A 12279-nucleotide genomic window follows, 5' to 3' on the forward strand; every position below is an offset into this window, starting at 1 on the left:
TATTGTTCCTATCATTACTTACCTGTTGTATGAATAAACTAGATATTGCTGGTTCTTTGTTATGTGAGCGAATGTGGAAGTAAATTGTCCATATTTCTCCTTTTCTCCTCCCCCAAAAATAGGTTGCTAGGGAATAGGTTAGAGGTTTTCTTAAATAATACATTTCTGCCTAGAGTAGAAATGTGCAAATTAGATTTTGTATTGTTTTCTGGATTTACACCAGCACATATGTACACACACATGCGCACACACACAAGGGTCATGTTTACCCCCCCTAAAGTCAATAATCTTCATCTGATATAAGCTACCATGATTTAAGCACACCATTTTGGGTTGAGGGCTCAGGTGGCTGTTACTTCTATTTTTTAGTGTATAGTTAACATTGGCAGTCACCCTTATAATGATGTGACACCAGCTACCCCCAAGTACATTGAATAAGCCATGCCTAGCACCAGAGAACTTGATTTAATTGGCAACAGTGTTTGCTGTCACATGATAGGCACTGAAGTAAAACGAAACCTATTTCACTTTGTATTATCTCTTTTTGATATAACAACAAAAACAAAATGTGTTTTTAAAGTACTGGAATTAGGTAATATCCAGTTTTGAATTTATTGGGAATAAGTATCTAAGTAACTTTATTTAGAAACTGAATACTTTAAAGCTGTTAAGGGAATACTTGAAGCTTGCAATACTGTCAACAAAAGATGTGATTAAATAAATTGAATGTTGAAGACTTTAGGCTTATGGTTAACACCAGGTAATTAAAAGTAAGCACTGCTGTGGGAGTGCATTATATATCAGCTGTCCTCTTTACCTCATTAACTGGGTTTTTGCATGTTTATGGAGCTAAGTTCAATTAAAAATGCCTTTTAAGTTATGCTTAATAAGGCCTTTTAGGTATTATTTTGGTATAAAGTATTACACTTTAATTGAAATTTGTATATCATAAATACCTGTGTTTGAATATATACAAGGTGAAAAGATTTGATTATTTGATATTTTTGCATCTAGCATTTATATCTTTTATTATCTATATTTATCTAAAGACAGTCTTGGATTTAAAAATTGGGTTGTATAGATGTTAGAAATATTTTTTATCTGCATTTTTTAACCTTATAAAATTTTAAGCTTTTATGATTTCAAAAGCACCTACTGGTGCTTGAAGATCCTTGTTGAAGCATGTTGAGCTTTCTGCTTCAATTCTGAGGTTAAGAAGAAGTTAATTACTTTTCCACTTGAGTGCTAAAAGTCTTTTTTTTATCTATCTTTGGTTATATTTTATTTAAGTTAGATAATCAAAGATGATCCTAAATGTAAAGAATGTTGTATAGTAAATATAAGTTTAAATGTTAAACTGCATTATCATATTTCCATAGAATATTGTCCAGATTCTAAAAAAATTGATATGCAATAATGTGAACACCATTGAGGAGGTTTCTTATTGAGAGAGTATTCTAAAATGTATGTCAAAATAGAGATACGGGAGAAATTAGAAAAAGCAGTTAGTTTCCTATTTTCTATTTTAAATTTATGTGATTAACTTAGGTTAATCTTCTGTATTTTGAAATAGGTTTCCTTTTTTATTACAGAAGTGTCATCATTGCAACAAAAAAATCATCAGTCTTACCTTCCACTCTTACTACAAATGCACCTACCAATGCTGTCAGTGTGGTTTCTTCAGTAGATTCTGCTCAAGCCCCAGATATGGGAGGAGAATCTCCTGGTGAGTTTGTTATCAGTGATTTCAACAAAAAAGGTTTTAGATCCCATTTTAGCAAAGCTTAGGATTTTTGATAAAGTTAAGAAATTTTGTTAGGCATGTTATAAATCATCATGCTTTTATACTATTGCTCATTTAATAAATTTCTGAATACATTTGAGTAATAGCAAATGAGTTAAGTCAATGAATTCAGTATTTTCTCCACAGTGTATGACAAATTGGATGCTGCTGCTCTAAAATACTCTTTTCTGTCTCCTGCACCTGAGAAGATTTGTACAGATAGTGGTTTATATAAGAAAGTTTTGGTGACATGTGGTCTTTTAATTTGGTTATCAGTTATCAAATGTTTACTTTTTTCTTCAATATTTTTCTGAACTAGAGACTTGGAATGCTTGCCTGACACATAGCATCATTCTAGCATTAGTTACAGTAGCTTAATAACTCCTACTGCAGTTATTACTTTTATTTTATTTTTTTAAATATATTTTTATTGATTTCAGAGAGGAAGGGAGAGGGAGACAGAGATAGAAACATGAGTGATGAGAATCACTGATCAGCTGCCTCCTGCATGCTCCCTACTGAGGATTGAGCCCGAAACCCATGCATTTGCCCTTGACTGGAATATAACCACAGACCCTTCAGTCCACAGGCTGATGCTCTTTCCACTGACCCAAACCGGCTAGGGTCTACTGCAGTTTTTTAAAAAAATTAAAATTATTGGGTGACATTGGTTGTTAACATTCAAGTATACAATTCTATGATACAACATCTGTATATTGCATTGTGTGCTCACCACCCAAATTGGATTTTTGCCCATCTCTTTTTATACATTTCTACCAACATCACTCATGTTTCTATCTCTTTCTCCCTCTCCCTTTTAGTGCATATATATGGGTGTAAAATCTTAAATCCCTAGATGTTGACCGGAAGCTTAGTGATAATACCAGGTAAACTTGAAAACAATGTGATACTAAAATGTTAGGACAAAGTTAGGACAAAGGTGATATTATTTTCTATTATTAATAGTATTCTAAATGTTGTGCTGTTTCATAAAAGGGAAAATTAATCCCTGACTGGGTAACTCAGTTGGTTAGAGCATTGTCCCAATACACCAAGGTTGCCGATTCCATTCCCTGTCAGGGCACATGCAAGAATCAACCAATGAATGCATAAATAAGTGGACCAACAAATTAGTGTTTCTTTCTCACTCTCTCTCTGTCATTTTAAAATCAATCAATAAAAAAATAAAATAAGATAACAACTAGATTATATACCACTAAAAGAATTCATTCTTGGTACTCGAATGAGATTAATGAAAAATAAATCTTGAAGGAATAACTAGATGGATTACATTGAAATCACACAAAAAATGTCTGTAGTTCATCTTTTTGAACATCTCAGGTTTTCTATCTGCTGTTTTACCTGGTCTAGAAAAATAGTATGTTTGCTATATAAATACTGTATTTGATAAAATAGTGTATTTCAGAGAGGTTTTTTTGAAATCAATTTTAAAAATTGATTTCAGAGAGGAAGGGAGAGGGAGAGAGAGATAGAAACATCAATGATGAGAGAGAGTCATTGATTGGCTGCCTCCTGCACGTCCCCCACTGGGGATTGAGCCCACAACCCAGGAATGTGCCCTTAACTGGAATCGAACCCAGGACCCTTCAGTCCGCAGGCTGACGCTCTTTCCACTGAGCCAAACCAGCTAGGGCTCAGAGAGTTTTGCTCCTAACTTGTGTGAAAAGTACCGAGTTCCCATGTAACTTCTGTACCCTACCCCCTTCCCATTCTCCTGTTACTAACATTTTGCAGTAGTATGGTAGATTCGTTACTTTTCTTCATCATTGTCTTAGTGAAAAAATATAAAGGAAAGTAAGTATAGAATAATCAGATTATTCTTTTTTTTTTTTCTTTCTATTGCTTAAAGTATTACAAAGGGTATTACATATGTATCCATTAGATTATTCTTATTTCTTATTGAGCCATTATACTGGGACACTTCTTTTTTACTTCGAAGGAGAAACAATTTGGTAATTTGTTTTCGTCTGGTTATGCACCTTTCTGTTTTTCAACCCCCATTCAAAGCCATTTAAAAAAAGGAACTGTGGCCCGTTTTTCAACCCCCATTCAAAGCCATTTAAAAAAAGGAACTGTGGCCCTAACCGGTTTGTCTCAGTGGATAGAGAGCGTCAGCCTGCAGACTGAAGGGTCCCAGGTTCAATTCAGGTTAAGGGCATGTACCTTGCTTGCGGGTACATCCCCAGTAGGGGGTGTTGTAGGAGGCAGCTGATCGATGTTTCTAACTCTCTATTCCCCTCCCTTCCTCTCTGTTAAAAATCAATGTGTTTTTTTTTTTTTGTTTTTTTTTAAATGAACTGTGATTTCTCTGGACCAGTCCCCATGGGGAAAAAGCTAAAAGTTAATAATATCTATGAAACTCATGCCATCTTTTAAATTCAGTAATAGTGAATTCCTACAGTTTAGAGGTTCACAGTAAACTGAGTGAAATATGTTATCTTATTTTTACTACATTGCCCTTTAATTTCAGTTTATGGGACAAAATCATATGATTCTCTGATAGCTTTTAAATATATTTTTCAAAATTTAAATCATGCAGTTTTCAGAAAAGATAAGAAACAGGAAAGCTGAGATATGTGAATAGTATTTGATATGCAGTATAATAAATTTCTTTCTGAAGTCATTGTATTTTTTACAGCAAATCCATATAGTGCAGCGTGGGGAAAAAAGTAGGTTTACAGTTGTTCATATGGAAAACAATACAATAATTAATAATTCAAGAATAAACTGTGTTTGGTGAACTCACAACTATAAACCTACTTTTGCCCCACTTTATTATATACTCATTCTCAAGGTATGCAGAATTACAAAATAATTTGCTATCTTGGAAACTCTTGCATTTATTGGCAAAACCCCACAAAAACTGCATCTAGATCATAATGTATCTCACCCCCATTATTAAAACTTTGTGTAATTCTTGGTGGTGATGTTTCTTAAATAACTTCCAGGTTTTTCGATTTTGGACTAGAAGTTTTAGCTCTTTCCTCTTCCTCCCTAGCCCCCCTCATTTGTTTAAAAATAATTCATTTCTTTTTTAAGTCATTCCAAATGTTCTTTGTGATGATAGTCTTTATTTTTATCATTTGTTTGGCTTCCATAACTGATTCTTCCCTTCCTTTTTCACTTTAGTATGCGCTTATTGTCACTGTTAAATGGTTTCTCTATTTTAGTTCATTGCTTATATTCCATTCCACTAATTGCTGTCTTGATAAGAAAAATCTAGTAACCCAATCTGGTTTTCAGTCGTCCTACTTCTTACTCTCCTGCCCCCACTTTACATGCCTTTGCCTTCCATACTTGCCTTTTTACCCTGTTTGCTGTTCACTTGGTATCCACACCTCACAGGTAAAGTTATCTGTCTGCCTTCAGTATTTTTCACTCATAGATTTTTGTTTTCTTTTTGGTGGGTCTTTTGATTTAAGTTATTTTCCCATTAAAAAATAGACTATGGCCAAAACCGGTTTGGCTCCGTGGATAGAGCGTCGGCCTGTGGACTGAAAGGTCCCAGGTTCGATTCCGGTCAAGGGCACGTATCTGGGTTGCGGGCACATCCCCAGTAGGGGATGTGCAGGAGGCAGCTGATCGATGTTTCTCTCTCATCGATGTTTCTAGCTCTCTATCTCTCTCCCTTCCTCTCTGTCAAAAATCAATAAAATATATATTTAAAAAAATAGACTATGTTGAAATAGATTTATTTTCTTCTGGTTCAGGCAGGGTTTGGGAATAAAAGATTTGTAGATGAATTGGTTGTTGTAATTGCATGCTGAGCCGGGAAGTTAGCTATTAGTCTTAGTTTGATCTTAGTTGTTTTCTCTATATGAAAACACAGTTAATACCCGTCTCTGTGGACCTTGACTTCAGTTCTGAGTGAGTAGCAACAAAAAATGAACTGCTCACATTCAGTAATTGATTAGTAAAAAATATACTGAAAGTACAGGGTGCATTTGCAAAAATGGGAATTTACTTGGAAGAGACCATGTGAATATAAAACATAAAATATGAGTTTGGTAGCAGAAAAGTTGAAATTACTTTGAAATTTTGATATCAAAAATCGATTTCTAAAATTTACAAGTGCTACAATTAAAGAGAAACCAGGACTGGTTAGTCATGGATTCCAGAAAAAGATTTAGAGCTTTTCAACTTTATGTGAGGTCAAAATTCTCACCAATATAATTTTATAATGCAAAAAATTGAGGATTTGTATATTTACATTTCAAAATAGTGTATATTATTAAAACTGTGGTTAATATATAAATAATGAATATCATACAAGTTTCACATTTCATTTTGAATAATATTCCTTAGCTTCTGTAGCATTTTATTAGAAAAAAGTATAATCTAATAAAAACAATGGCAAATCTGCCTTAATTAGTGGTAAGAGATAGTTATCAGAGAATAAGGTATACCTTTGTATATGCATATTGTTATTTTTGTTTTTATTTTTATTATATGCATATTTTAAAGAAAATTAAAAGAGAAAAAACAGTAGAAGTAAATATACCCAAATCTGGATATTTTAAAGTTACTCATCAGCAAAGTCTTAATTTCCCAGAATGCAATATGTGTGAAGATGCTGTCACTCTTTTTTTCAAATATGCTATAATGGTTTTCTACCGTGATGCAAAGCATCAATGATTAAAACAAATATCACATGATCTCACTAATATGTGAAATATAATGATCATCATAATTTTATGAACAAGAATCGATCCAGAGACAAATGGCAGGGGTGGTTGGGGGGGGGTGGTTAGAGAGCAACCAAAGGACTTGTATGCATGTGTATTAGCATAACCAATGGATACAGACACTGGGGCAGGGGGTTGGGGGGGCTTTCCTGGGGTGGTAATGGCTGGGGGAGGGGGGGGTCATTCGAGGAAAAAGGAAACATGTGTAAAACTTTAGACAATAACCAAATAAAAAAATATTATCCAGCATAAAAAATATATATAATCCAGAGTAAAGGCAGTCAGTACCTACACTTGCAAGACATACAGAAACATGAGACCCATGAAGAATTGTTTAATAAATACCTTCTTATAAACAGATAAAGTGGAATGATCTCCCCATTTGTTATTTGCTAACAAATAAAGCAGACACTTGAATCAGTTGGTTGAAAAAAACCCCAAAACCCAAAAAAACCCCTCAAAAAACAAACAAAAAAACAAAATTAGAGCTAACCTAATAAAGGAACTAAATAGACTGTTCTTTAGTAATTTAAATGCTGGGGTTTTGCTAATTTGAAAAATTTAATAATTATACTACTTACTAGAATATTAGGGCATGCATATATTAATTAGTACATTTACATTTAATGTTGAAAGAAAATATTTGATTCCTTGCCTTATATAAGATTTGACCCTAGAGGCTATCTACTCATTCAATAAAAAGTTTTTTGTTTATTTAATGAAGAGTTTTTACTGGGCATAGAGCCTCTTCCCTCCCTGAACTGGCTCAGGATGGGTGGGGAAAGAGAGAATGAAAAAGAGAGACTACAGGAAAAATTAAAAATACAGTATTTAGGAATTAAATATTGACATTTGTTTTAATGATACTTTATTGCAAAGGACCTTATTTTTTAGATCCTTTAGAACCTTGAATAATAAACAATCAGCTGGTTCTTCCCTGGATAGATGTTAGACACATGATCTATTTGCATTTTCCTTTTTGTCCTTTTGAATGTCTGGAAAACTGTTAGTGTGAAGGAGCCAGTTTATCAGTGTAAGGATAAGGAAAAGATAAGTTGGTATCATTCCACATGCTGGAAGTAGCTTCTGCATTTACATATGTGATCATTTGTTGAAAAATTTTAATGTTAAATTAACACAATAAATTTATGATTTTTATTTTTATCTGAGTTGATAATATGCAAAATGTATTTGGAAATTACATTTTTTATCTGGCAGGAATGAAGTACAACTTGGTATGAAATTACTGATCTATTTCGTTTATTTTTTCATGTGATTTTTTTTCTTATAACTATTGCCAGTTGATACATTTATCTTTGTTAGTAAAGTGTTTCCTATGATTAAAAATAAACTTTGTAAAAATCCCTTTCTGCTGTAATTCCTATTAGGTTTAAAAATTGACATTAATTTTAGGGTAGTTTTGTTATTTTATTGTTCTTTGTCTTATTCAGATTTTTAGTATGCATTTCAGCTCATTAAAATTAGGGTCAGTTAGCATTGTAAAAGCTAATTTTGTTTTACATATACAACCTAAAGCTTCATACAAACACTTTTTTGAGATTTATTACTTCTATCTGTACCTTTAAGTAAACAGGACCTTATGTGTTCCTTTTTTATCAATTTCAGATAAATTTAAGAAAAACTGCCAATAGTTCTTTTAGAGAAAATGTCCGATATAATCTAAGTAAACATGGTCTTTAAGAATTACTACTGATAAGAAAAATAAAGCTCAGAAATGTTTAATTAATCATTTGTAATAGAAGTCAGTGGCCAACCATGGTTCAGTGATGCTCCTGCTGTCAATAATTTATGCAGGTGTCATCAATTAAGGAAATTGCAGGTGTAATAAAGCTATTTGGTCTCCGAAGTACTTAACTGAGTGTTGGGTAGAAATATGATTGGACCTGACTCTTGTAAATGCCCGAGACTGAAGAGTGAAAAAAAATTTCAACTTCACCTTGTTTTGCCCACTACTTTGAAATTTTATTGTGAAAAATGCAAAAATAGAAATCTATTGTTGGTGAAATGGGAATTGATATATGCATATTAAATAATTGTCAATATGAAGAAATGTATACTTTAACTTCATTTAAAAATTAATCCTATGCATTAGGATAGATTCTATTCAGTTTGTTGGAATTGTAGGTACAATTAGCTCTCAATTGAGCAGGATGGTGAAAATGGAACAAAGGTCAGTGCCGGAAGCCGGTCCATCCTTGCTGCTTGACACAGTCGCTGCAGGATAGAAACATCTGCACAGCATATGTTTCAAGGGACCTGGCGTATATAGCATACTGTTCTTTTTTTTTTTTTTTTTTTTTTAGAAAGAGTAGAAAATGGTCCCTTTATTTGTATAGGTTAGATAAACACAATTTTTTACGTGTCAAAAAAATTTTAGTCTAAAAATTATTTTAAAGAGTAAATTATGATTTTAATGACAAGTAGTACAGTTTTATTTCTCCATGAAGGGAAGAACAAAAAGACATCAACATAATTATACATTGAAAAAATCAACTAGTCCCTGACATTCTGCCTGAAAGAGCATATTATATCCTACCTGGAACTGTTGTTTTCATTCATTTTCCCCATCTTCGCTATTGGTACAGTTTCCACCAACATGGCTGTGGCCTCAGCCCAGACCATACTCTATAGCATACTGTTCTTAATATGTTTGCTCCCCTTAGCGCTGTGTGTTTTAACCAAGGTCACCTCTCCGAGAAAGGTTGTTTCCCCAGGTAGGGATTTTTCCCTGAAGTTAGGGAGGGGATGAAACTCCTTAACTAAGTGCCAGGTGGGTAGTTTAATCACTTTAACTACAAACAATCATGCTTAAGCTACATAATCTTTACTCCCTGGAATGGAGATAAGAAACGCCCTAACCTTTGTAATAGAAATTGACAGGATTAAAATCAACTGGTATAAATACGGATGTAACAAGACAATAAACAGCAGAACCTCTCTGGAGATCCAGACCAGAACTTGGCTGGAGATCCTGGCTGGAGATCCTGGCTAGGCTGCTGGTCAACTGAACACTGTCTCCGTGTCCTTCCTTCTTCGCCGACTCCGTCTACGCCTTTGGGAACCCCTGGACCTGCTGGGGTTGGACCCTGGCAGGTCAGCAATAAACAAAAATCCCAGTAAAAAGAAAAGTGAACACTGATTATCAAGGGAAGGAGAAGGAAATGTGTTGTGGAAAAGAGATTCACTATGGGTAAATTCATCTTGTAGGAATATGCTCACTCTAGGAGCTTAGTAATTATCCAGAGGGTAATTGTGGAAGATTGCTGCCATGCCCTCTCCCCAAAGGAACCAAACCTGTGGGGCATCAAACAGCCCAGATTTCTGGATTCTGCTGTTTCCTGAGACCTGGTAATCAGAGCTGCTGATTATTGATCAAGGTCTGCCTGAAGACTAAGCATATTTCAAGGATGGTCAAGTTGTCCCAGTTCCTTGCTATTTAATAATCAGTTAAATCTACAGAACCCCTTAGTAGATCCTTACTGTGTCTGTCTATATCCAGAATGAACTTTATTTGCCTTACTTAACTAAAAGAGCAAGTAGAATAATCACAGATGAAATTGAATTGAACCTGAGGAAATTGTGGGAGTGGTGTGAGGCAGTGACAGGCTTTTCTTGTAGAGGACAGTGGTTAATATTAATGGCTATGTTTTGTTTTATAGAGATCTGATACATGAAATTATTAGAAATCCACTTTTTATGTCAGTCAAATCTAGGATTGATTCTTTCCTTTATCGTTTCTAGACTTTTCGACAAAATATTCATTTAAATTTCCTGTTTTGTTTCCAGTAAATTGAGAGAATAAATTCAATTTTACTAGTAATCAAAGAAGTGGAAATTGTTTATTCTTTCTTCAGGGCAATTTGGCAGTGTTTATCAACATTTAAAGTGTGTTTATTGACTTATAGGAAGTTAGAAAATAAAGGAATGCACATAGATTTATGTAAGCACATACAAAACATTTGTTAATATGGCAAAAAATTGGAAACAACTGGAATTAATGTTCCTGAATTTGAGTTGGTCTGATTTATTTCTTATAATTAGAAACAGATTATACTTCTTTGGTAGAAATACTATGGAACAGATAAGGAAAGAAAATCTAATTGCATGGTGTACAGTTTTGATTTGTAACATTACCGATGATGACCATTTTTCATCACTTGACATAAGTATAGCTGTCAGGTACTTTCTATATTGTAAAGTTACTTTTCCCATTTTATAAGTGTATTATTGGAGGTACTTTGAAATTATTAAATATTCTGTGCCTCTGATTATTAATTTATATCAGTATGGCCTCATGGATTCCTATTTTGTTGGATGGGTTATAATCAGTTGCTATATTATTTTGATGCTCAAATTATCTGCAGCTTAGTCAGTGGGAGTCCCTTCAGGCTGGCTTCTCTATCCTTATGACATATTCTGTAACATACCAACAAAATGAAAAGGGAACCCACTGGATGAGAGAACATATTTGCCAATGATAATTTGATAAGGGGTTAATTTCCAAAATATATACAGAACTTATACAGTTCAACACAAAGAAGATAAGCAACCCAATTAAGAAATGGGCAAAGGACTAGAATAGACATTTCTCCAAAGAGGACATACAGAAGGCCAATAAATATATGAAAAAATGTTCAACGCCACTAATCATCAGAGAGATGCAAATTAAAACCACAGTGAGATAGCAATTCACACCTACCAGAATGGCTATCATCAATAAATCAAAAAAACAAATGTTGTTGAGGATGTGGAGAAAAGTGAACCCTCATACACTTTTGGTGGGAATGTGGGCTGGTGCAGCCACTGTGGACAAGAGTGAGGAGTTACCTCAAAAAATTAAAAATGGAACTGCCTTATGACCCAGAGATCCCACTTCTGGGAATATATCCAAAGAAACCTGAAACATTAATTCGAAAGAATATATGCAATCCTATGTTCATTGCAGCATTATTTACAATAGCCAAGACCTGGAATCAGCCCATGTGCCCTTAAGTAGATAAAAAAAGAGTGGATAAAAAAGCTGTGTAAACCGTTTGTGTAGCTAAGTTGCTTAGAGCGTTGTCGTCATAGGTCAGAGGTTGCAGTTGTGATCCCTGGTCAGGGCACATATGGTGGCAAGTCATTGATGTTCCCCTTCCCCCCATCCTCTCTCTAAAAATCAATAAACATATCCTTGGTGAGGATTAAAAAAAAAAAAAAAAGCTGTGGTACATTTACATGATGTAATACTAGTCGGCTGTTAAAAAAGAAGGAAATCTTACCATTTGCAACAGTATGGATTGACCTGGAGGTTATTATGCTAAGTGAAATAAGCCAGTCAGAGACAGACAAGTCTGATCTCACATGTGGAATCTAATGAACAAAATAAATTGACAAAATAGAAAGAGAGTCATGGATACATGGAACAGCTGTCAGAGGGGAGGGGTTGTGGGGCTGGTAAAAGAAGTTGAAGGGATTAAGCAAAAGAACGTATATGCATAACCCATAGACACAGACAACAGTGTAGTGATAAAGGGAAAGAGGGCTGGGGGGTAGGTGGAGGTGGGCAAAGGGGGATAAATGGGGATGGAAAGAGACTTAGCTTTGGGCTATGGGTGCTTGATGCAGTGTGCAGATATTTTATTGAGTTGTATACTTTAAACTTGTATGGTTTGTGAACCAATGTCACCCCAATAAATTCAATAAAAAACAAAAACAAAAACACATAAAACTAGATGTTTTATACTCATTTTATATTTTTCTTTCACAGATCTTGAAGTAGCCATTTAT

General features: G+C 34.2%; 1 protein-coding gene across 10 annotated transcripts in view; it reads left to right on the plus strand.

The window, feature by feature from the left end:
* The window catches only part of LRBA (LPS responsive beige-like anchor protein), a 593124-nt gene that overhangs the window by 138358 nt on the left and 442487 nt on the right, over positions 1 to 12279 (plus strand). For all 10 annotated transcript variants that reach the window (XM_059697845.1, XM_059697843.1, XM_059697844.1 and 7 more), the window contains one exon: positions 1593 to 1726. In XM_059697845.1, coding sequence (XP_059553828.1) covers positions 1593 to 1726 — 134 coding nt within the window. The remainder of the gene's footprint in view (positions 1 to 1592; positions 1727 to 12279) is intronic.

Source organism: Myotis daubentonii, chromosome 5 (assembly GCF_963259705.1).
Source record: "Myotis daubentonii chromosome 5, mMyoDau2.1, whole genome shotgun sequence".
NCBI classification, from domain to species: Eukaryota; Metazoa; Chordata; class Mammalia; order Chiroptera; family Vespertilionidae; genus Myotis; species Myotis daubentonii.